The 27,352-nt window shown below is 34.0% G+C and overlaps 1 protein-coding gene across 5 annotated transcripts in view; it reads right to left on the reverse strand.

The window, feature by feature from the left end:
• LOC116337842 (cyclin-dependent kinase 14) overlaps nucleotides 1-27,352 on the reverse strand; it is a 160,504-nt gene that overhangs the window by 90,894 nt on the left and 42,258 nt on the right. For 2 of the 5 annotated variants that reach the window (XM_031762769.1, XM_031762770.1), the window contains exon 2: nucleotides 16,156-16,233. In XM_031762769.1, the coding sequence (XP_031618629.1) occupies nucleotides 16,156-16,233 (78 nt within the window). Of the gene's footprint in view, nucleotides 1-16,155; nucleotides 16,234-21,326; nucleotides 21,827-25,025; nucleotides 25,832-25,887; nucleotides 26,377-27,352 lie in introns of those variants that run through there. The other 3 variants (XM_031762771.1, XM_031762772.1, XM_031762773.1) reach the window with 3 other exon arrangements.

Consider the following 27,352-nt stretch of genomic DNA (forward strand, 5'->3'; position numbering starts at 1 on the left):
AATTATTTGGGGTGATTGTAAAAAAAAAACGCATAACAAACACCATACAGAATGCAATTACTCTGTTTGTAAAGGAGAGCGAGAAGTGTTTTCTGAGGAGCATGTATACGAGCAATGTGAATTGCTGCACTCATTGTATAGGGCAGTCTGCACAAACAATGCACACCGATATTGGTGCTGCTGTACACACTCATTCGCTTGTAATGCGCTAAAAAAGTCATTATAATTTTGTTCAAGGTATTTTTTTTGAGCTGCTTGAAGTTTCAACACAGTTTGTATGGATAGAATTCGCTACAATATGGTAAATCAACAGAAACATTAGAGCTGTTTCTATATCCGAGCAATGTACTTCGTTCACAAAATTTGAAAAAGCTCCGATCTGGCGTCAAAATATTCATCATAAAATGACATTTTACAATGCATTTTTCAACACTTTACAAGTGTATTATTTTGTGTATTGTATACATATTTATTCCATTTTATCCAGCAATGAACATTTAATGCAAAAGTTTTTAATTAAAAACCAAGAACCACGGAACAATCATGTGTGCAATAAATTTTCGCAAGTGTGATTTTTGTGCGCAGAGCACGAAAGAGTGTGTGTTCCGCATACTTTGACGGTGTTGTCTCATTCTATAAATGACGCCGCTATTTCTTTACATTCTCTCGTCTCGATGACAGAGTGCATAATAAATCAAATATTTTAATCAAATACAAACAAGTCGATTTGATAAAGTATGATTTGTTTCTCGTTTTTTTTCTTCTTCTTCTCTTTGTTCACATTGTCACATAATAATTTACGATGTTGCGAGGTCTTTTTATGATCTTGCAAGCAATTCACGCCTGATTTTATCAATGCAATGACATCAAAATCTTGTGCTTGTGAACGTTTGTGTGTTTGATATTCAACGTGCTTTGTTTTAATATGGATTTAAGTGCATTGATCCTGATTGTATCTTCTTTCTTTTTATTTCTTGCAACATTTTAATGAACCAAAAATGTACGGTCAAAGAAATGCATGTTGACCGAATTCTTTGTTAAATTTATGTTCTATAGAACATAAACCGGGCTTTCCCGGTCAACAAAAGCTACTGTCCACTCCTAAATATATGTGCACCCAAAAACTATTTACGGCTTAGTTCTTTTTTGTTGTTGTTGTTGGTTCGCCATTGGTCTCGTTTTTATATTCATTCGAAAAATGGTAGACATTTAGCGCACTGTTAAAAAAATGAATTGAATACTAACGAAAGAGAGAGAGAGAGAAAGGGAAAATATCATCGAAAATGGTAGAAATTTGCATTTGCATAAAAATTGTGTATACCGAATTTTATGGGACACAAAGAGATATGTGCACAGTGTACACAAGCAATTTTTGGCAATTGCGCGTAAAATTTATTTGGATTTGTAGTTTTACGGCTTTTTTATAATTGGTTCTTTATGTGTGTTTGTGTCGAGTGAATTAATTCAAAATCTGTGAATGTGCTCGGCATGCAAAATGCATACAGGCGTCAATTGCAAATTGGATGATTTTTTCTGTTTTGCTCGCAGTTTCAAAAATGCAGTGCATAAAGAGAAAGATAGAGAGAGAGAGAGAGAGAGAGAGAGAGAAAGAGACCGAACGAATGAACAAATAGCAAAGCGGATGATCGCGAATGTGATTCGAATGCAAATACGTGTACACACGCACTTAAGTGTGGAGCTTTGATTCGTTTGATCGTGTTATTAAATGAAACAAAATTGTTTCCAGGAGTCATAATCATTAGTGAAATTAATTCGAATTCATTTCATTTATTTATTGTTTAAACTTCAGTTTATAATCGGTTCATTTTTTCTCTCTTGTGCATGTTCATCTTGAAGTATGTTGTTGTTGTTTTTTTTTCACAAATTTTTATATACTCGTTTATGTTCGAGTATGGTTCGCAGTTTCCAATTCCATTTCTGTTTGTGCGATTGAATTGGTTGGAGTCTTTTTTATTTTCGTTGTTATTCTGTTTTTTTTATTTTATTTTTGTTTTTGTTTTTTCAGTTGTATTGCACATGAATGTGGTAATACGAGAACACGTTTACCATTTTTGTCTGAATCGAACAGAATATGTGAACATGAATTGAATAAAACGTATTCCGTTCGTTGAATACATGATGAATCATATGCGGATGTTTATTGTTATAAATGTGCAAAGTCTGAAGAAGTAATACTAGCAAACGAACGAAGCGAGAGAAGTGAAGAGAGAGAGGGAGAGAAAAGAAAAAAAGAAGGCATACACAACGCATTTCTCATACACATACTGTACTTTTTATTCGCTCATACCACGCAGCCTCGAATCATTGTGAAACTGATGTGTTCACATGCATTCAATTTACAGTCATTATGATTTATATTATACAGATGATTTACGAAGTCGAACCGGCAAATTTTTTCACACTCATTTGTCCATATCTAGAATTATATATGTGTATGTTTTATTTCATTTCGAATGAAGAAGAAAAAGAAGAAAAAGTGTATTTGAAAGTGTCTAATTGAACAATCCATAGACCCTAAATGTGCACGGCAACAGCCATTCGGAATAGGAGCGCATTTTTGTTTGCTTGCTTGTTCGCCATGCATATTATATGTATAAAATGAAAGAGATGCCCGGTCGTTTCATTTGCGGCGCTGGTTATGTTGAACTATTTGAACTCCGGAACTGTCTCAGTGGCTAAAGCATATAAATTGTGTACGATCACTTTTTGTTTGTTCTTTCGTTACGATGCTATATATTTTACAATGCAAACAGAGCTAATCTTTGATTCTGAAATTAGCTGAAAGAATAAAGTGCTCTCTATACTTGCTAGTCTTTTAAAACCATTTCATTCTATTTTTAGTGATGGATCTTGTAATTAGCAGCTCTAATCCGATACTCTTGCTCATTTAATCGTTCGCTTCCTTTCGGTACATTATTTTGCGCTAAAATTTACTGTGCATTTTCTGTGTTTTGCATGTTTTTAGAAGCATAAAATGTATGCGATGCCATTTTTCTTATTTTAAAAGAGAAAAAAGAATATATTCTTTTAGCGAGATATTGACTCTGTCGCACTCTATATCTGGCTCATTTTTCTTCTCATTTGTTATTCCATTCTACAAGCATATCATCATCGTTATTGTTTGCATTAATTTATGTATCCGGCTCATTCGAATCCAGACATATCACAGCTCAAACACTCGAAAATCTCTAATATGCTTGTAGAAGCAAAGGAAAAGAAACTATTGTCAAAATAAGAGCCAAATTCGCACGGCAGCTTTGCATCAATTCACATGTTGAAATTGAAATGAATCGCAAATTTAATCGATTTATGTGTTCGAATTTATTTGGAACAAAAATGTAAATGTATACGATTTGAGGCGTTTGGCATGTTGTTTAATTGCAATTCGATTCAATTGCAACTATCCCAGTTTTTTTGCTGCTTATTTGTGTTGGGTTGTGTTTTTTTCGTTTGTTGACGGTAATGTTATGTCCGGTACATGCTGTTGCCGCCAGTTGATGCAGTGCTTCACTGTCTCAATGCATCGAACACTCAAAACAGCAAAATAAAAATAAAACAGGTCTTCGAAAGCAGAGAATGTAACTGCATACACATTGCACCGGCCAACACACAGGCACACACACAGTATTTCACGGAAAGAAAATTACATTTGTGCTATGTATGAAACGACGTAGTCAAGCTATGTGGAAATACTTGTTTTTATATGAATCTGGTTTTTATTTAGAAGATAGAGATAGAAAAGTAAATGAAAGGAATAAAAAAAAGAGAACGATTTCGCGCCTGCCACCGTTGCCGTGTGTGTGTGTGCCTGCGCGCGCCCGCCTGAGCTCATAAATGCATCCGTCCTTGACGGGTCATCTGCTTGTAATTTTTCCTACGTAATTCACAACACTGACAACGATTAATTGTAGACAAGCAACCCAACCACATTACGACACCAGTATACACAATTGTTGCGTGCTAAACTTCTTTTTTTGCACATTTAACCGAAAACAATGTGGCAAAATAAAGACCAATGGCAAAGAAGTTCATTTTTCAGTTCCGAAGAAGAAACAAATGGAGCCCAAAGTTATGAAATTAGCCATGAGCGAAGAAAAAATTTCTTTCTTTTTATCTTGTGAGAAAATCACGTTAATTAGACAAATGTAAAAGTCATGTTTATTTCTGCAATCTTGTGTTTGTTCTTTCTCTCTCTCTCTCTCAATCTCTCTCTCTTATCGTTCAGTCTTTTCAAATGAACTTGAGCAATTGTGTAAATTCGGAACTGGAAATGTTCATTTGGGAACCGTATATCTCATTATGAAAACAAGACAATGCTCCTGTTCTCATCTCTGTTTTTTGGCGCACATACACACAATTAACATCGTGCAAATACTCTTACATCGGGTCAAGATCGATTGAGAGTGCCCGAGTTGAGTCAATGAGTTTCACTTGAGTTTAAATTGAATTCCAAAGAAATAGAAATTTTGTTTGCCATTTCAGATAAAGGTGATGTGAGTTTTACATGTGTGCCACGTGATATTGGTATTGAAAATGTTGTTGCAGCATCATCATTCAATTTACACTTTCGAGCGATTCGTAAGTATTCGCTTTGTTTAACTGCTTTGTCAATCATGTTTGAAGATAGAAATTTATTTTTGTTCGTTTCCTATCACATCAACCAATTTGAGTTAGTGTCATCATCTCGATGATTCACAACAGAGCCTATGTGAGTGATAATACCAATCCCAACTGAAAATCATTTTAATATATAATTGAGCGTTAAATGTGTGAATTTTTAATTGGCCGATAAGTGTTTTTTTTTTAATTTCTCTATGAACTGGCCGGTTGAATGAGTAATATTTAGTTGATAGTGTTTTTTTTTCGCTTCATAAATAATTGAAATGAGCTTCACGACATTCAAGTTCAAGCGGTTTGTGCTGACAGCAAATGGTTGGTGATATGATTCAAGTAAGTAATATACAATGCGTCAAATGTTTAAACACCAGCTAAATATATGATTATCACATGATCTAGCCACGAAAATGTTTTTTGAATTGCTTACTGTTATAATTGATACAATGCAATGCGAATTAGAATCGGCAGTTTTCAATGGCTTCTTTTTAGCTAACCGCGAACATTGCATTCCTACACTCGATTTAATTATATATATATATGTGTGTAGTGTTATTATGTACATATCTCAAATGAACCCAAAATCGTTGGTTTCATATAATTAAACGACTTTGCGGTTACACAATATTGTGGCCGCAAAATTTCATTTCAATTTTATCTCTGTCAGTGTGAGACACAATTTGATCGACGTTTGTTGACCGCCGGCAATTTCGTTTGTTCAATATTGCCATACGGCAATGCCAACATTGTAATCATTGTTGTGACAGTCAGTGACTGTGCCATTGTTTTGTTTTTAAATTCATTGCGATCATTGGTATAATATTCAATTGACAATGTCACTAAAGAATTAAACTCATTTTATGTTCTTCATCAAATTCCAACGAGATATCCATCTGTTGTAATCAAATGGCAATCTTCTTTTTTATTGGTTTCACATTCGCGCATCTATATATTATTCACTTTCAACCGGCGACAAAATTACTATTTTTAAAACATTTTATTTTATGATCTGCACTTATTTCAATTTTAATTGTTATTTTATTGATTGCTTGCGTTATTTCTTGGCTGTTGTTTCTTTTGAAGTGGCAATGATTCCAAGCTTTGCAATTAGGAAACGGCGTCAATAACAAAAAGTATAGAATTACACACATTTAGTGTAATGCGATTAGGAAAACAGTCATCATGTGTATCGCATATGTGGTAAATCAAGTTTTTTGTAGCGCATTTTTTTATCAAACATTTTCGTTCATAATCACTCAACTGACGCAATGAACTTGCGCAGGAAATACCAATTTTTTTGGTAATTCTTTTCGCTTCTCATTTTTTTTTTAAATCAAATACACTGAATGCTTACAAATCGATATTATCGCTATTGAAATTGCTATGAAATAAAATAAAATAGTAACAGTTTATGGTATATACATATAAAAAAGAAGAAGTGTTCGTGACATAATATTCGTGCAATGAGCTCTTTATTCTCAACGTAGCTGCCGTTTTATATTTGAGCTATCAATGTTTATATTCAACGTGATATCAATTAATGGTGAAAATGAAATGAGTGACACAAAGGTCATTTCTTGGTGCATCAATATGTTCGCGGTCTTTGAGCTCTGTCACTTGGTAATGCGAATCACACCACTGCATGTGTTCAAATAGCAAAGACAGAGAATATGATGGTTTCGCTTCTCATGTCACTTATATCATAATCGTTATTACTCTGCACAAAAATATTATATGTCTCCCAATAGTGGAAATTTGTCATTTGTTTGTGTCTCTCTGAGTGTTTTTTTTAAAAGCATTATTGGCGAGTTCGTGACTCAATCGTGAATGACGCGCAAAAAAGCGCACAAACTGAGTCAAGAGTTCGAATGAACTGTTTACAAAAAAAGAACATGACAAAAGTGACGAGTGAGACGGATGGTAGATGAAAAGAGCGAAAACGAAAAGCATAAAAACGCATATAACGCGATGCGATAATAATAAAATGAAAAATTGAATTATTAGACGTTGGCCATAAAATGTATGAGATATGCTCTGAAAAAAGTAGAAAATGTTTTATTTTTGTTTGGTGCATGCATATTTTTGTGTTTCATTTCAATTCGCATTGCATTTCATCGTCTTTATTTCGCACTCTTGAGTGCGCTTTGTTTATGATTACTTTGGATATATCGCAAGCGATAAAGAATACCATACGACGATGACTACAACAGAAATATGAAAACACAGCAAACTACAAGAAGTAAATAAAGGAAACACACACAAAAAAAACTGTGAGCAACAGCAGCAGAAGTAGAAGCCGTGAGTATCGCAACAATAAAAGTATTTGCATATCGCATGGTTTGGATAGTAAACAACAGCATTTTTTATGAATCTCTGGCTTTTATGATCTTTTGTACATTTTCAAAAAAAATCTTACTGGCAAAAGAAATGAACACACATACACATAAACGTGAAATCAATCTTTGATTCAAGCGTATTTTCAGAAATGTGTAGGAAATTTTGCTGGCAAGCAGACGTCAAGTGACGCGGTATACAAACATATGCAAGAAATCAAACTTTGGGATTTTTTACAAATATTTTAGCGGTTAGTGCGGACTGTTAACGAATACCACATAACACGCACTCACTCTCGCCACTGATATTCATTACATTTGAAACACAAAAATTGCTCGACGAAATCCACTATTCTCTCTCCCTCTCTATCTGTGTTTCAAGTTGGCTCGTCAAATCATCAACCAATATTCTCGCTTTTTCCACTTTTTCGATAATTTGCGTTCAACGAAAAACCGCAACATTATCATTATAAATAGGACCTTTTTTGTCGAACTCGTCATTATCGTTGCCCGTCACACTATTTATTTTTTTTTTGTTTTTTTTTCATACATGTCAATAGATATATTGAATTAAGATAACACGATGTTTTAAGGTCAAACCAATTTATTACCATAAAACAAATCATAACTTAATTTGTTTATATTTTCCTTCTCCCTTTTTATTGCAGCTCATTCAAGTGGAAAATTTCCATTATTAATTAAAGACATTTTCATATTCAAGGGCAAAACTAGGTTAAACAATTCAAATTATTCGATTTGCAAATGTACAATCCTTCCCCGGTGAAAATGAGCACCGAATCCGAATAAACAACGAGAAATGGATTGAAATGCATGATGGATACGACTACCATTGGAATCGTAAACTGAACCGATCCGGATTGCATGCAAGAATCATTTGAATTTTAATGAACAAAAGCGAAAAGTCATGAACATGAACTTAAATGGTAGTGGAAACCTCCATTAAAAATGAAACACATTGAAAAAAAAAATCTTAGTTCGAAAAAGTTTTCTTTGTATATGTGATATATATTCGCAACCGTTTGCTCCTATGTCACAACACGTTGACTGTTGATGTGCAGCCGAACATGTATTTTGTCAATAATAAAATGCAAAAAACTAAACAGCCATTGCGCAGAGGCCAATAGGGCATATGCAGTAAGTCATAAGTTTGGAGCCAACTATTGTGTGTTTTTTTCTTCTTCATTTCATTGCACCACACAAACATTACAACTTATCCGGACTATATTCACTTTCGCGAATACATGACGCTAATGTTAAACGGAGAAAGGAAAAAAAAGAGTAACCATCAGCTGCTTACTTTTGTGCCTTGCACATGATTATAAACAATTTCGCCGAATGTGACAAATGAAGCGAGCCACCAAATGCGTCATTCGTATGGGCCCAAAGTCGGGAGTTTACAGTTATGTCTCATAACTTATTAAATTGGAATGTGTGCGTCAGAAAGAGAAAAAAACATTCAAAAGCATTTGTTTTTCAGTGCATATTTCCACTTAAATTATGTCGTAAGTGTTTATAGTCAGTAGTTTTTATTTTAACTTCCAAGAACGCGACATGCAAGCATAACATAATGTGTGCTGCATGAAATTCCGGCCGGCATTTTAACGCCAATAAATTTTCAGAAATTTCAAATGGTTTTGATGACAAGCAAAAGCGTTGACCATTAAACTGTTATGACCACATAAAAATATTGTGTGTTGCCAGTCGTTTTTGTTGTTGTTGCTTCATTTTGGTGGATCATTTGATTTGTTTTTATTTTCCAACCACTGCTGCTATGCGTTATGGTTCATCATTTTATGTGCATGTATCGTCAATATTTTGTAATTGCGTTCGATTGAAGTTCGATGTCATTCTATCGACGATCATGAACAGGAAATAATCGAATAAATCTGACTTTGTTTTAAATGAATTTCTTATATCAATTCGATATGTTTGTATGCATTTCAATTTGTCGCGTTTCGCGATCGCGTCATGACACACAATTTAGACGGCACACAAAATCAATTTAAATAACAATGAACGCTAAATATGAATGATCAGATCATTTGAATGCCATAACGAAAGCCAGGCGCTTCAATCGATAATCAATTTATGAAAATTATTTGTAGGTACTTTTCCGTTGAAACCAATTCACACATAAAATTAGGAAACTTGTGAATTTTCAAAACATTTCATAGAAAGATGGAATGAAAACAACTATGTTATATATTCCATCAGCCGCAAATTGTTATTTGGTTTCGTGTCGTTTTTGAATAATATCAATCATCATCATCATTACCACTATATAATTTAAATAATTGAATAATGAATCGAAAATTTGTTATTATTTTCGACTCTCTCTCTCTCTCTATCTCTCTCTCATTCTCTCTGGAGTATTTGAGTCTAGCTGCGAATGTGTCGGAAGTACAAAATGATTGAAACGCTTTAGTTCGCACTGAATTTCAAAGCAACACCGACACAGGCACAATATCGCAAACAATTGAATATATGTAACAGAAAGCTCTAGCGTCATCGCGCATATGACTTACGATTTTCTTGTACTTATTTATCCTTTTTATTGAATTGTTTATGTTGTGCAAATGACGTCCACACAACGAACAAACAAAATACTGTCATTTGCTTGTTATAACTAGTTATGACAGAAATCGAATTTGTAAGCTATGCGGCGGTTTGTTTTATCTGCGTCGCGAATATTTCGCCACTTTATAGGTCATAATGAAAATGGGACATTGTATGAATTATTCGCTTGATTTTTTTTGCATTTGTAAGAATAATAAAATAACATGAATAAGCGATTTAGTGCGATCGATATAAATTGCATTGCAAATCATCTCAGTATATAAATATATTTTTATTCCGATCTTTTTTATTCAGCTCAAAAGTAATTTTAATTTTTAAATTGGTTACCCATTCTATTTTACTTTCAATGAGTTATCGGTATTGTGCGGCGCACAAAAATCAACCACAAACCACATGTCGATGGGCAGCGAGAGATGCAGTTATAATTAAAATCTGAAAATATTGTTTGAATGCGTTTCACATTAAATGACCGGAAAAAAGGCTCAATTCATCGCATAAAAAGAAGTATAACAATATTTGCGACTGACTAAACATCATACAGCGCATAAACCAATATATCATTTATAGTAATGCATGCGGCGATGTCATGAAGAAGAATCGAAATGGTTGTGCTGCCGTTATGAAACGAATGCAATAAAAAGACCAGAGAAATTGAGTCCATAAATAAAAATGAATGTCAAATATAAATCAAAGCGCATTGTTTTCGCTACGCAATTCTCTTTCGACTTTGGCTCAGTGGCGATTACAATCGAAATTGTGTGCTTTTTTCATTCCCTTTCTCTGCATTGTAATGTGTTTCTATTTTGCCATCCATTCTGAATTCATTAGCACACGTCGTTACATTTGATGGTATTTTTGATTCTTGTTTCTTTTCTTTTCTTTTTGTTCGGATATCTGATGGCTGTGAGCCAATAATCTTGCTAGGAAGTGACAAGAACTCCAGATTGATTTTTTCCAATTTTCTTCTTTCGACTAAAGTGTATAAGTTTCGTATAATTTTTCATTATGTCAAGTGTGGATGTAAAGTGAGATGAACACTTGACGAGCCGGAATTTTTTTTTACTCGCCAGGAAATGGAAAATGAGTGAAAATGTGACAGTGTCGAAAAAAAAATGTTGCTTGATTTATTGGCATATGCAGATGAGCTTAATTTAGTTCGGAGCCGACATAAATCAGCATCATCATTTCAAGGAGGGAGACAAGGGTGGAATTGTGTGCATAGAACGAAGAGCTTTGCCGAAACTAGTGTGTGCGTCAAGTTTTTAAGATACCAGTTAAAATTATGATGATGGCACACTGACAGCAAATAGAACTACTTAGTTGGCAGTTTGTTGAAATTTGATTTGCATTCATCGTAAAAAAAATGCCATGTGCACTTTTTTCTTATACGGTAAAATTACATAAAATGTTTGCCGTACATTTAAAAAATGGCATGGAATTAAATAAGCAAAGAACCGTACCAGCATGCATTCCAATCTATTCGAAGAAACACTTTAAAATGCAGCTCACAAATACCGTCGAAAAACTTTTCTCTCACTTTTTTTTTCTTCTATTTTACCAAATTAAGAGAATAAAAAGTGAAGACCATCAAAGCGTAGCAACTATTCATTTGCGGTCTTGTTCGTGTTGTTTTCTTCTTTTCTCCCGTTGCATTTGGGATCATGGTTCTTTTTAACATTGCTTGTTTTGGAACTGTTGTTATCGTCGTTTTTGTGATGATTTTGTTCTGACCGCTTCGCGATGAAGTTTTTTATTTATTTAAATAGCAAGTGCGCGGTCCATTTTTTTTTCTTTCCCACACAAAAACAACATCTCGATCATTTGAACACGGTCTTTTGAGCTCGTGAATTGTGTTCACGCCACTATGAATAAATAGCCATATGATTCATGTACAAAGTTGATAATGCGCCACTACACCAGACAACAGTATAAAACAGAATGAAGCTAAGCATTTTGCTCATAAATATACGAACCGTTTGCATAATTGCATAGCAATTTCATTCAAAAACTATTTTAATTTTAAGTGTGAAATTATAATGTAACTTAAGTACTGTTGACGAATCAAAAACTGGAATGAAGTGCACACAAACACATCCAAAAAAAACAACAACAACAACACAAATGAAGACGACAACGTTTGAAAAATTGTGTGTAAACTTTTTCATTTATCGTTGTTTATCGAGCGAAGCGCGTACGCCGAACAGGATTACATTCCAAGAACCTCATAAAATGGCAATCTTTGCCAACACAGAAATAAAAGTGGAATGAAGAAAAAAAACTAACTGAACGAACCAACAACATAAAGAATTATCTGCTTTTCACAGTCAACTTCGGCAAGATGGAGTTTGAATTTTCTTTCTTTGAAGAAAAAAAATGCCGCTCTGTTGGCGTGTACAAATACAACAATGTTAGGAACTTATTTACTTTACCATTGTCTCGGCGATAAATCTTTCATTTGGATTTTTCGTTTTCGTTTCGGTGAACTATTGAAAATGGAAGAAAAAACATTCATAATCTCCTCTAAGAGCCACCATCGTAACTACGATGATATGATTTTAAAAAAATCGTTTGATGATAAAAAATATAAATTCCAACTTATCATTTGTGCTGGAAATGGTTTGTTTGATTGAACTTTATTTGTCTTCGCTACGAGATGAGATTTTTGGATTTATGTATCAATAACAGATGAAATTTTACTGAAGGCACATAAAAAATCAAACAAATTGATTGTAAAACACAATGTCGTATTTTAAAAAAAATGTTATAAAAACTCGATGACAACCATACACAAAAAATGGTCGTATTTAATTCGTGTCCCTTATTTTTTGTGTGTGTGTTTTAATTTAAATTTATAGTTTGCGCGTTTAAATTAAAAATAATTAATGGAAATGCAAACGAAAACGCAAAAACAAAAAAAAAAAATATCGGCTTTTAACCCATTCATTATAGAGTTTGGTTTTAAATGTACACAATATAATGGTTTATATTATTTCGACCTGAACCCAACAAAATTCCGGCAAACCCAACACATTGTTAAATATTTTACATATTTTTACCAATTTGGCAAATGCGACTTTTCCGCATTATATGATTCATTTTAATCTAACATTTACAAATAACGAAGTTCATTTTGTTGTGTTCCTCTATCTATCATGCCATTGAAAAAGAGAACACCAACAAAGTTATCGACCGATTTAACAACAGCATATAAATATACGCGGAATCATTTTGAACTAGTTCTATTTCTATTTGAAATGTGTTCAAACAAGTTTCTATTCAACTTCAAAATATAAAATGACCATTAAAACAAATGCTCTATCATCTGTTAAAGATTATCATAATCCATGACGATGGAAAAGCAAAATGAGAACAAAAATACTCTTGACATTTGAATATTCAATGCATAATGTGTAATTAGCAAAATCTGGTTGCTTTAAATTTGCGTTTTATTTTGCTTTGCTTGTCTCAAATGGCAACTGTATGAGAATTTGTTTGTTTTGACGATGTTCATTTCCGTAACTGGAATTTTAAAAAGAAAACAGTCAAGAGATTAACGTAATGAGCATTACGACGAAGTGAAATGCAAAATAAAGCAAATGTACAAATTCGAATGAGGAAATCTAACGCACTTCCCGAACAATTAGTCGATAGAGTGTGCAGCGAATGAATATAAAAAAAAAGAATTGCGCAAGCAAATCTGATGATATGTCAAAAGATCAACCGATCTAATGAACGTAACGATTACAATCACAAAGAGAGACGATAGAATGAACGAACGGAACAAAGCACTAAATATGATAATGTATGTGAGTGTGTTTTTTTTCTGCTAATGAAATGCACAAAATGTGCAAGACTTGTTTTGGTCTTTGATGAATAATTAACGGTCGAACATTGTGTACACGATGAGTGAAAACATCACTGATTTAAATGCATACAATTGATGGAAATGCGCACTCTATTTGAGTGCCGTTAATATCAGGAGATGGAACGAAAGAAAAAAGAACAAAAAAATAAACTCTTTCCGCCATCAAATGGATATTACATTCATCAAATTAAATTCTATAATTTCCATTTGATTTGGTTTGATCAGATTTTATGTAAATTTTCCAATGCATATCGTTGCTTGCATTATCCTTACTTATTGCATACCAATTGCTGGTCGCTTCAAATGAACTGCGTCATTGAACTGTTAAGCGAGAATGTGCGAGGACAAAATCAGAATTAAATGAAATGTGCGAGTGGGATTGTTCAGCGAACAATTGATGTACAGAGAAGGTCAGTGACAGAGAGAGAGATAGAGAGAGAGAGCGAAAGAGTGAAAGAGAAATGAATGGAAAAATATTTAATCTAATATTTATCATCTGAAGATATTTGTATATTATTCTATTGGCGCGACATGACATTGTCGGCATTGTTTTTGCATCTATTTTCCATGTTTTGCATCTGATAAAATGGCAATACATATATATACCACGGACATTTCAAAGGCAAAAATGCCGAACCGTAAACAAAACACATATATTGCACGCCTGTCTGATTGATTCACATGAAATGAAATGGAAATTGTGTGTTCGCACCGCACATTTGGCTTCTACAAATTGATTTTTCATCCATTGTAAACATCGACAAATAATGTTGCCGCATTTGAAATGTTGTCGTTATGCTTGAATGGTATTGTTGTTTTACTTTAGTCACGATCAAGAGAAATTTTGTTGTAACATTGCACTTTGATATGATGACTTCAAACCGGCAACACAAAAATTATAAAATCAAAACAACTGGATCGAAGTGGTTTGCTGTTGTTATTGATGATATGGGTGATGTTGTTTCTTCTTTTTGTTTTGTTTTTGTTCGTTTGTCATTGGTGTTTCAATGTATTTGCCATTTGAAAGAGTTACAGCATGAATAGCTGGATAAGCGTTCGGGCGTTTAGCGAATCGATTTCGATATATGTGTGTGAGTGTGGTAGTGCACTTGTGCCAAACAATCGTTTCCGTTTGCACAATCACAATTGCTGACAAACCGGCGACATTTGCAGTTGCAGCGCATATACATAAACACCAGCATCAGCAACATCAAACAATGCACTGATTTTTGCCGGGGCGAATCTAGAAAATAAATAAAGACACGCGAAAAAAAAACACACACAGAAAACAAACGAGTGAAAGATTTCATTTAGTTTCTTTTCATTTATGTTTGCCTTTTCTCAATGTGCACATGTCATGTCTTTTTATGTTGTTGTTTCTCAAGCCGGCGACGGCAACGACGACGATACAAGAGCTGAACATTGAACGCACTTTGAACAATAAATGCAATACACAAGCGCAAAGAGAGACGATATTTAAATTTGAAATTATAAAAATATGCAAGAACGAGGAGACGGAGACGGAGATGAATAGAGAATACTAGTCACAATGTACAAACAAAATGCACAACAAAAGAACATAATTCGATGATAGAATGAAAGTAAGACACAGCACCACACATACATCGATCACGAGGGAAAAAATGAAACGAGATCTAGGCACAAAATGTAATCTATTGCATTGCAAAGTAGCATCATGATATTTTATGCGGCGTCTATTTTTGCGTGAGTCTCCAACTGAACCCATTCAAAACATACATTTGGATACTATACAAGTTACATATTTTTCCCGGTGTGTGTGTGAGTGCGCGCGCGCACGTGCTCCTGCCCATTGCTTTTATGCTTTCTGCTTTGCACAGATTATGTTCCTTTGAGTAATGACTGCTATTTGGCTTTTATTCCAACCGTAATGCATTGCATATATAAGTAGATAAGAGATTCAAAGCTGGCACTAAGAAGATTTGTGCAATTGTTGGTTTGATGCTCGCTCACTCTCTTGATCTTCGATACATGGTCGCACATTCATAGCATCGCAACATCATGGATGCCAAGTGATGCCAAATAATGAAAGACACGAAAAAAATGTTGGATTCAATCTCAAAGTCCTCTGTTTGACCAAATCCCGGATATTTTCTAGTGACAAATTGATTGATATTTCAGATGCATATTATACACATGGCTAATATTTACCATGCCAACACACTTACGGAACAAATTGTACTCACTTTATCACTGCTGTAGTTTCTTTTTTATTTTAAATGTTGCCACATCACGATTATGTTGGCTACAAATGACTCAATCAAATGGCATGAAAAATAAAAGAAGTGTGCCCGTCACACGGGAAACCGCTCAGATCCGATTCGAATGTGATAGCAAACACGAGAAAATAAAAACACAACCGAATCGAAAGATGTTGATTATCTAATCCGTAAGTTGAAATCAATCAATTTGAATGACAACATTATTTTTAATTGGATCCATTGAGTTAATTGTGTATAAAAAGAGCTAACTGTATTTTCTGTTCGATTTGATGAATGGTTTTTTATGGACAAAACTGTGAATTGTTTTGCCAATTAGTTAAATGAATCGGATGTCCGTTTATTTCAATTATCACGTTAAGACCACGCTTACTTTGCCTTTGTTTTTTTAGGCTTTCTATCGATTCGTAAGAAAAAATATTCCGCGATAAAAGAAAACAGATATAAAAAAAGAGACAGTACTTACTTAATCTTCCGAAGCTGTGCGATAATCGCTTTTTCAGCTTTTGAAGTGCACCACCTTTTTTCTCACGCATTGTGACACCTGAAACAAGAGACAAGAAAACATTTAGTTAAAAAAAATAGAATGCCATTTAGATTCTAATTAGAAATAATTTACAAACGTAATGAAGTTTTGTTTTTTTTCTTTCTTTCTTTATTTATCTTTCCTTTGTATCATTTTAATGAATTTGTGCGATTGAATTTTTTTCTTCTCCACTAAATTGTGTGGCATTTTCTTTTGAATGTGAGAGCGTGTGGTGAAATTCCGTCTGCAAAATACGATTCAATTGTTCAAAAACGAAAACAAAGAATAACTTTGGATTGTTCTCATCGATTTTCTCAAAAAAAAAAAAATCCATTTTCAACACAAAAACAGTGAAATTGGAACGAGAAATAAAAAGTGATAGGAGAAAATACAGTGTGTAAATATCTATTCGAGAGAGTATAAAAAAATTCCAAAGATAAGTTAATGAGTTTCTTAGCGTCTAGTAAGTGCATTGCATTCTTTGTTAATGATAGCCACAGCATGCAGTACGACGTAATTTCGATACTATCGAGCTCGCGCATTCTTGAAAATGATGATGACGACGTGCTGTTGAATGATGACAATATAAATAAATGGCATGTTTGCATTTACACAAAGCAAAAAAATGTTTTCGTGAAAAATCGTGGATTTTTTTGTTCGTTGCATTTGGAATTCGTTTCTAAAATTCACCGCATCTCTTTTATCGTGCACTTCATTTTATAATTTGGATAAAAAGGTATACTATGATTTGAACATGTAAGATTTATCGTCGGTACAACGTTCTACCGGATGGTTCGGATTCTTTTTTTTCATCTTCAAATCGTTATCGAAGAACGCTGTGATGAATTTTCTTTACAATGAACGAAAGGACCGAGAAAACCGCATTGATCTCGATTGAATTTGATTTATGGCAATTCCCATAAGCTGTGGTCGTTTTGTCTTTTACTCGGTCGCTTACGATCTCTCATTGTGTTTAGCGACGGAATAGATCGACGGAATAAATGTCATGGCCATTATTCGCCAAGCACAAAACAATAGACATTTTTTGCACATTTTTATGATTGCAACACACAAACGTTTTAACGCTATAAATTTATGATAGAATGCGCATTCAACGAATACACCCTCTAATTCAGCGATGTTCAGAGATAAGATAGTCATTTATTTTTATTTTTTTAAGAAAAAACACAATGATTCACATTTAATCTTACAGTATGATTAGTGCTTATGTAAATCACCCTGACACATCAAAAACCTACAATCGCAACGGAACAGAGAACGAGAGCAAGAGAAAGATAGAAAAATGATGTTCCAGCAACATCTGTTTTCATTGTAACAAAAACAATATGATACAAAAAAATATGATTGTTCTGACTTTCAGTTGTCATGGCAGGATTGATTTTGGTTTCGTCTCTGTTTTGCGCTCTTACAACGAAATTAAATATTTCCACTGAAAGACAACAGAAACAAAGTGCATCATGACGTTGCACACTGAAACAATTCAATCCATTTAAGCCAAAAACGTGATATTTTGGGGAATACTGGGGGAGAGAGAGAGTAAGGATTTAATGTGCAAATGGTGTGGCATTCGGTTGAATTACATTCAAAAATCCAAAGCGAAACCAATTAATCCGTGTGATGTTTAGAGTTGCAATTACAACCAGAAAGATTATTTCAACCGTCATATGTCGGAAATCGAGCGCATTCTCCTTCGAAGAATATATTCACTTAAGTTTGTTTACCGAGTAATTTTAATTTTAATATAGAAAACGAGGAAATACACTAATTCGAAAATAATTCTCGGACACGTAACAAGAATGATATAAAAAATAAACCGCACGTTATTACAGCAAGTAGTTCAAAAATGTTATTTAAAGAAAATCTGAAATGAATCGAAAAACAACGACAACGACGCGTTTTATATTTTCATCGAATTTGTTTATTGAATGACATATGGCACTGACATATGACATCAAAATCGCTTAGAACATTGTTTCACTTCCATTTTTCCACAATCGTTTCGTATGTTCGTCATAAAATTCTCTTCGTTTTGTTTGTACATTTTTTTGTTTTGTTTTTAATTCATGTCGATTTCATTTCATTTGAAATTGTTTCCAGTGTCAGAACAATAATTCATTTGCATTTATCTTTGTCGAAATATGTGCCTATTTATATGTATAGCAAACTAGTGGGAGTCATGTGGCAACCATTCAAATTCTTGATATCGGAAAATTATAATGTAGTGTTTTCGTTTCTCTCTCTCTCTCTCTCTCTCTCTCTCTCTCTCTCTCTCTCGAGTGTCTATCTATCTTGAAGCAATAAAAACCAGCCGACATCGAACTTGTCGGCAATTTGAATTTAAACTAAATGGAATTCATGCAAGCCCTGAACTGTGACGTCAACAACTAGTTCACAATATCGCGTTCATTTGATATTGATTGATTTTTTTTTCTTTCTTTTATTTTTTATGGTTATATTCGTTTGTGCGGCATAAAATAAAACAAACACACACGCGAGAACAAAACATTTTTTGTCCCTGAACAATTTACCCAGCGCACATTCAGATTTGTTCATTGCCTCTATTTCATCAGAGATTTTATATGACTAATGCTATCAATAATTGATGCATTGTGTAACGGTCAAAGAATCCGGTCACATCAAATTTCTTTGTAGAATTTTCAATTGACAAATGGTGGTTATGTCGTCACAAGTACATTTTCATCACATTCCGTTGAATTTTCTTTGATTATTTTATGAATATTGATAACGATTGAATTGTTTTAAAAAATACTGCACGGTGCACATCGAAACACAATATCGTTCTCTCACTCAAAATAAACAATGTGCACACATATGACAAACGCATGTTCGAGGTGCAAATGGAAATTGTATACAACTGGTATACCATCGCACGAAAATATACACAAATGTAAATAAACGAAGCGACAAAAGGAATGTCTATATCTAAGCAACAAAACCATCTGATCAAATAGAAAAGCGATAATAAAAATAAAAAAAAGGCGAACAAGAGAGAAAGAGAATGGCTCATCTGGAAGAATGAATGAAAAATGGTGAGCTTCCATTTAACCCAATTCCCATTTTTAGATCATAGACATTTTATTGCTTTCGTTATCGTTGTTATCAAACCAACAACGATATAGATACAAAGATCCAACATAGACGGACAAAGTGAGGAAGAGGAAGAAAGTGAGCGAGCGAACGACCGTTGTTTGTCATTCTCATTCTCGGGTGGTGTAAACACGCCGGTTAATAATTGTACATTTACCATAAATGTAATGGTATCAAAAAAGAGACTATAACACACATTGTGCCATACACTATTTACAAATTCATGTTATATATCATAGCAAATAGTTTATGTTTATGTTATTCATTAAAAGTTAGTGTTCATTTCACTTCGGTTTACATTTGATCCAATACGAGAAGATGTGTGTTTGCATTAACACGCATTGGCCCCGTATTGCACCGTTGAATTAGGATTTTCTCAATGTAAAGACGCATATTGTGCACAGAAAACAAACTAACATAGCACACACAGTATTCATGACAATATTTGTGCAGTGGTCTGTTGGTGCATCAAATCGTCTCGTAACATTCGAAGTTTATGACATAGAAGGCAAACGTGAACCGCTATTGCTCTTATCGATTAATTTTCAAAAATAAATTTTCAAAAAAATTTACACAACGATTAAACATATCGATTTCGTTGGCGTTTAGAAAGTTACTAAACATTTCGGTGTGGAGATAAAGTCAATACATACATGAATATTAAATGATTTATAATTCCTACGCGAATCTAATTGATATCTGATATTATCAGTGGTGTTTTGTAATGAAACTAAACCAATGACACAGAGAGATACACTTTCTCACTCTCTATCCTCTGTTGGCACAGCGAATTACATAGAAATTAATCAAAATTAAATGTACCGAACACGGACATTTGTAAATGAAAGAAAGTCAAAGGCACGCAGAAAATACCGTACGAACATTTGCGCACGGATCAATAAATGCTTGTAATCAAATGAAGTAAAGAGAAAATGCTGAATGATATTCGATATCGCATGTTGCTAATGCGACATTACAAAAATGTATGCATACACATTTATGAATTACTTCATTTTATGTCTATCTTGCACCACAAATTTCGGATCCAATCGAATTTTGAGCATGACGACAATCTAAACAAACATATAATTGAAAGAAGCCAACGCCTTTAATGCGTTTGCTGTATGATTATTCTTGTCGTTGGTCTCACTGTCCTCTCTCTTGCTCTCTCTCTCTCTCTCTCTCTCTCTCTCTCTCTCTCTTTCTATCACTTCACTTGATTGCACTATAATTTCATGTTATTTATTGAGATTGAAAGTTATTGCACAATGTTCATTTTCGTTGGGAATTGCGTATATTGGCTTATCTTAAGAGCATACGAATGTCGCGCGTACAAATATCTACCATATAATATAATAATATGGCATTCATTTAATTACACAAAAGGTGTAACTAGAAGATAGAGAAGAAAATGTGTTTGTGTGTGTATATGAATGCAAAACATGATGTGCGTGTCGTAGATTCTTTTTCTTTCCATCTCTGTACATGCATGTGTATTTGTGACACGATGGAATTGCAATCAATCATGATTACTCATCTCATAAACTCAAGTTATTGCACTATTTTTTTTGCTCATAATGAGCCCATGTGATTTATCCTAATTTCATTTAAGATATTATCACATCTTTTACACGCCACTCTTGACATGACGCTCGTTGTATGTGGACGGACGGCCAATTGCCCGATCATCGATATGAAGCTAGCATGACGTTAGCCAAATCTCGGTCTCCTAGTGCGGGAGTATAACGATCGCATAGGGAACAAAAATTATTGACATCCAAGGGAAATATTATGCAAACGCATTTAATTTGCTAATTTAAGGGCGAACAAACATAGACATTCTGTTATACAGAAAAGAACGAGGCTGAAGATATTAAAAAATATGTATCGTCATAAGAAAATGAATGAAGAGAGATGAAGAAAAAAAAATACATAAAAAGTGTGATGGGAGCTGTATCGATAATATAATGGAAAACACCTACACTTTGTTGTCACTTTGCCGGTTTCAAGCGAAATAATCCTGGCGCTTGGCTCAAACAGTTGCGACAGAATGGTTACGGTTTATTTAAATCACGCAGTTCACTAATGAAAAAAGTAAGCGAACGAAATTTTTTCCTGCTTTTTTTCTCAGTTCTTCGTTCTTTTTTATTCGTTTGGCTTCGTTATGTTGCACAAATGAAAAAGCTAACAACAAAGAAAATATTGATATTCAGCTGTTTTGTATTCAGCCGATCGGTGCGTTTCTTTTGTGTTGACTTTGCTGCGTTTTCAATGTTTTTTTTTTGTGTTATCGGTTGCTTTATAAATGTATTCTGTGTGGTTGTTTTTTTTTTATTCTCGCTTAGAGCAGCTGCAGTAGTGAGCACTTGATAAGTTCTTTTATCGTTTATTATATGATACGAGATTCTGTGGCGACTGTTATATATGGTTACTCAATTATTAGCTCGTTTCATCTTCCATTTGCGGCATTCGATCAACGTTACTATAACACAAGAATTGCGCACACGCCCAAATAGAAAATTAATAAATAATTAAAATATGCAGGATACGTTTCGGTGGCATAGTAATGTATCGATTAAAATCAATAACATTTGTGCGTTTTTGGTTTTCGAGCGCACAATCGAGCAGGCTTATTAGTAAAATTGACGATGACGGTGACGACGACGACAGCAACAGCAACAACAACGCGCATACGATGACGAATCCATCGTTCAATGCTTGAAATCGCCTTTAAATTTATGTGGCATAGCATACACAGACTCAGGTAATTACACAGACGGTGTGTGCTATCACTAGTTCTGAGCGTTGCCATTTTAAATGCGCGTTAGGCACACGCGACCATTACAAATTGTTCGAGCAAAATGAATGGGAAAAAACGAGAGAGCTGTAGTTACAACGCGAATCACGGGTGACTCAACACTGTCCGACAATCGACATACACGTCACTTCATATTCGGAATTGCATTTTTGTCATGTGTTTACCTTTTCGATCAGATTTTATAGCAATTTGTAATGAAGGTGCATTTTTCGTTGCCTTCTTTTAGATATTTCACTGTTTGCCATGTGTTTGCTCGCCAATCGTCATTTCAATTTGCATCTCTCTCCCTCTCGTTTTCTAGCAACACGAGTATGTCTGATACATTGGTTCGATTTCACAATTTTGTTTAGTCAAATTGGCTAAAGGTAGAGAGATAGAGAGAGGCGGAGGGAAGAGAGAAAGAGTGATCGAACGAGAAATGCCTCGACAAAAACCATGTTACTGTAACATGCCACGAGCAATAAATGAATGCAAAATGCACTGTTTTTTTTTATCGTGTGTCTCTTTGGTTAAGAGTTGATTGAGATTTATTGGGCAGCAACTGACTGGAAACTGTTGAAACTCTCTGGCTCTCTGACTTTTTGTCTTAATATTTCTTTCTCTTTCATACTCGCTCTTTCGAATTGTATCTATATCTATTTTCATGACGATTGAGATGCAGTTGTTAATTTCTTAACTAAAAATTATGTGTGAAAAGTGTGTAGCGCAAGTGAACGAAACCCGTCTGTGATTTCCTGAAAGGAAGCGTAAACGAGCACGCGATCGGGCGTTAATTTGCACTGACACACGGCGTGAATTCCAGCAGTTGAATTTATTTGACTGATATTCGAATCGAATACGAATAGAAGGTGCACAAATTTCCTACGCCCCCCATGGCAATCATCGACAATGACAAACGGTGTACACAACATTTTTATTTCGCTCATTTAACTCAATCAATCGATAACGAACGAATTTATTTCGATGTACACGATATATTCTTTCTCTCTACTTTGCTCGCGTTATGCGAGTTTTTAAGTGATTTTCCGCATGAGAATGATTAATACCCAAAAATTATCTTCATTAATTTGCTTATTTAATTTGAACAGACAGCACAATAAGGATCACGTTTCGTTCAATAGCCAAAACAACACCAAACCAAACAAAAAAATCGAGCTGTTTGTGTATGGTTTTTGCTTTGCCAAAGACAAACTACATCGAACCGATGAGTGAGTGCAAACCCAAACCGAAATTGACTAAGTGGTGTTTGAATTAAAATTCTGCAGCTGCATCCATATCAGCCGTTTTGGTTTGTTGTGTTGTTGGAATTTTTGTGTTGTCTTTTGATTTTGTGTACGATTGAGAACCAGAGAATGCGACCGAGCAAGTAAGAAATGGAGAGAGATTCAGTATCGTTCATATTTACTTTTTTTTTGTTATTTATTTATTACCACAATCATCAAGTGACTTAAAATGTATATTCAAAATGTAGAATTGAGGATTTTATTCTTGTCGGGTGTTGCAATACAAATTACTTTACACAGACAGTATGCAAAAAGCGCGAATACACATTGCGATGATGTGTGTGTGTGTGTTCAACATTCAAATCGTTAACTGGGGCCCAGCAAATTCAAATGATACACACAAAATGTACTAGAGATATCGTTCTCTTTGCTTGTATTTACTCAAGTTATTGTTAATGTTGATTTTGGGTATTTTGCACTTTATTTTGTGTTTTCTATCTATATCAATCTTTGCATCTGTTACACGCGCACACATTACATCTGTTCGGCTTGTGCCAGGTTGTTGTTTTTTACTGCTGATTCTGCTGCTGCTGCTGTATACTTCTCTTCGCTGGTTTTTTTTTTCCTTTCAACATTCGCTAAGCTATATATAACTATAACTATGGGATTGTCTTTTTCATTCCAATTCTGTATTTAATTATGACTCTCAGGCTAGCGTAGGTAAGCAGAACTTTAAGTTGTTATTCTTTTCTGCTATCTATTCGTTGGCCATTGAGGCAAATTTGAAACAATCATAAAGTTTACGGTTCGGTATTTTTCTCTCTGTCTCTCTATGTTATATGTGTGTGTGTGTCTACGTATTCATTTTGCAAATTTATTGGGTCGTTTAGTTGTTTCCTCGAACCTCTTAACCGCATGAAATAAATTTAATCGTTTGGACGTTATGCAAAAATCATCTTCATTGCATTTCAAGCAAAAACCAAATATAAACTGAGGAGAAACAGCAAGGAAATGGCAGAAAACAAACGAGTAAATGGCTTGAAGCAGATTTAAAATCTCAAAAAACAAAATACTATTGCCATGAACACACATATACTCTTGCATTGTTTAGAATTCTGTTTTGATTGTTTTTCAATTTGTTTTGGGATTTGAAAATAATTAGGCTCTATTTTGCTTAGATAATTTCATGCCATATTTCTTGTGCTCTGATAACCGTCATTTTTACAACCTCAAACATGCACACACGCACATAGTCGGCATTAATTTACCGACAACCATGATGACAACAACAGCTTTTAAGTTGTTTTGTATTATTTATTTATTTTTGCATTGAATATATTAATTTAATATTATAGACACAGACACAGCGAGAGAAATTTGATTATAAGTAAATTCACATTCTTACTCACAAACGAAATCGATTTTTATTTGTCGCGTATATCCTTTGCCCTTTGGCAAGTCGATAAAAGTCTATTGTTTTTCTTTGTTTTAATAAAAGCCTGGTAGATTTGCGTGTAAATTATCGCGAAATCTATTCAAATCGATTGAACACTCGAAGACTGAAAAAACGCACATTTACACATATACACCATTTCTAAATCTATCTCAAGATGAAAATTGTTTTATTATTGTTTATTTACTTGTATCGATAGTGTGTTGAATTTGAACTGAAATCAACGTCTACGTGTGCACACCAAAATAAGATTAGAGAGAAATTGTTGTTTTTATTGTTTTATGGTTACTGTTGACTTGATGAATTTCTTCTTCGTTTAAATCGTTTATTGTTGTTTGTGTACGTGTGTAATTCGATTGCACTCTATGCAACTGTAAACGAACGACCTTATTAAAATTGTGTTCGTTTGATTGTTTATTTGCTGCCGTTGCTCATTTGCTGATGTTTTATTTATTTCGTTGTATTTTCGCTGAAATTACGGAAAGTCGTTGAAAAATTAAAAAAAAAACGTTGTCTGATTTGTTGTTGTTGGTTTTGTTGATAATAATGTTACAGTTCGAACAAAGCAAATGCAATGTGGCTTAATACACACGATTATTTCGATATTTAGTGCTTATAGTTTGTTACTACTAACTTGTTTTATATATTTGTTTCTGTTTCGCTTTTCTTTCCTGTTTATTCTACACCAATAATTTTCTAAATGTAATTTTCAAAAGCAATGGCAACTGCACACAAGCACCCAAATCAGTTAGATTTCGAATTGTAGCAAATAAAATGCAAACAAACACGAAGAAAAGAAATCTGCACAAAAAACCACTAGCGCTGTATGTGTTGCTCGGGCGATCAAAGTCAAAATTTTCAGTTTCAAAGAAGAAATATTTCCGTTAAATTTTTAATTATCTGTTGCATATAATTTGATTTAAAAACTTTTATTGTATTATTTCAATTGATTTGCCAAAATTTTGTGAACTTTGGCTTTTTTTACTCATGGAATAATTTCATGCATTCAAAAAAATTTTTATCTCGTTTTTAATCATCAAACCACACACCAATAACTGCACTGACTGTTCCAGTGATGTAACTGTTTTCCGTAATATAAATTATTTTCAAAATGCCGTTGATTTGTTGGTAAACAAATGTTAAAATTATTCTCTTTACTATTTATTCACTCGATATAAAAATTATTCTTTGCAAAAATGTTCGAAAAAAAAATTCAGACGATTTGAATGACGTGGCTCAAGAAAATCGCTTTTTACCGCAAACAAACATTTTTTATTTGGTCAAAATGTGTAATGGACTTTTTGGCGTTTGAACAAAGCGAATAAAGCGTACGCTGATAAAACGGAAATTCGCGCGAAATATACACGAGATTTTAATGTAAATCGGATTGTGTTGTTTGTCATTTGTATTACACATATACACACAATTGACACGGTTCCGTTGTAAATTTTACGACAAGATGAAAATCGGTTTGGTTGTTACATGCAAACGATTATTACGAGAGCGAAACTTGCAGATTTCTATCCATCAATGTAGAACTCTGCGACTAGACTGACCTAACAGTCAAAACCGCTGTGTAGTTGTTGCGCTGCTTTTTGTTTCGTTCTACACACTTCGTATGCCGTGTGTACAAGCTGAACTTTTGTGTACATACGTCAAATTAGAGTCGATACACGGAATTGTACACACAGACTCAAACTCGCCTCACACGTACAATTGTATGCATGACGCATTCAATACACAAATACATGCACAATGCGAACAAGCGAGGAAGCGAACGTATAACAGAGATGGAACGCATTCAATTGAATGAAAAAAGAGCGAGATATAGCAAACGCATCCACTGAACACCAGATTCCACAAGCCAAATTGTTGGATGTGTGTTGTATTGCGCCGATGCTGGCCTATGCTATATATTATACTATAGTATCGCTACATGTGATAGTGGGAGCACATCGTATTATATGATATGAACCGTTGTTAGCATGTAAATGTTTGTTGTTGTTTTCGTTCTCTTTGCTGCTGCTGTGATATCGTTCACTAACTTCTTTCGGATGTGAATAAAGAATCATCTATAGATTTCTATATATGTTCTATGATACAATATATTTCGGCATGAATACCCTGTTCGCCCTTCGACATTCAAATCTGGGCCAATCCTTATTTTACATTTTCGTTGTTTTTGTTGTCGTTGTTCTGCTTCAACTTCTCTCTTCCGTTCCACACAACAAGAAAATGAGAACAAACTGAACTTCGATTGCGAATCTTCATTCAAAATTGACTTTGAAATCGACAAGATTCAATTTATTTTTTTGGAATAAGTGCCAATATTTTGACAAGCATTTCTCATCGCCATTCATTTATTCAAGCATTTTTATTATTTCTTTATGAATTTTGTACTCGTTCAAGTGCAATTGATACATGAGCCGTATGTGTGTCATAATCAAAGAGATTTTTAAATCACATACGGTGTGAATGTGTTATGAAACATGTGAAATGTGCAATTTCAATTTG

The sequence above is a fragment of the Contarinia nasturtii genome, unplaced genomic scaffold (assembly GCF_009176525.2).
Source record: "Contarinia nasturtii isolate CC-2019 unplaced genomic scaffold, AAFC_CNas_1.1 Cnas_scaffold_285, whole genome shotgun sequence".
Lineage (NCBI taxonomy): Eukaryota > Metazoa > Arthropoda > Insecta > Diptera > Cecidomyiidae > Contarinia > Contarinia nasturtii.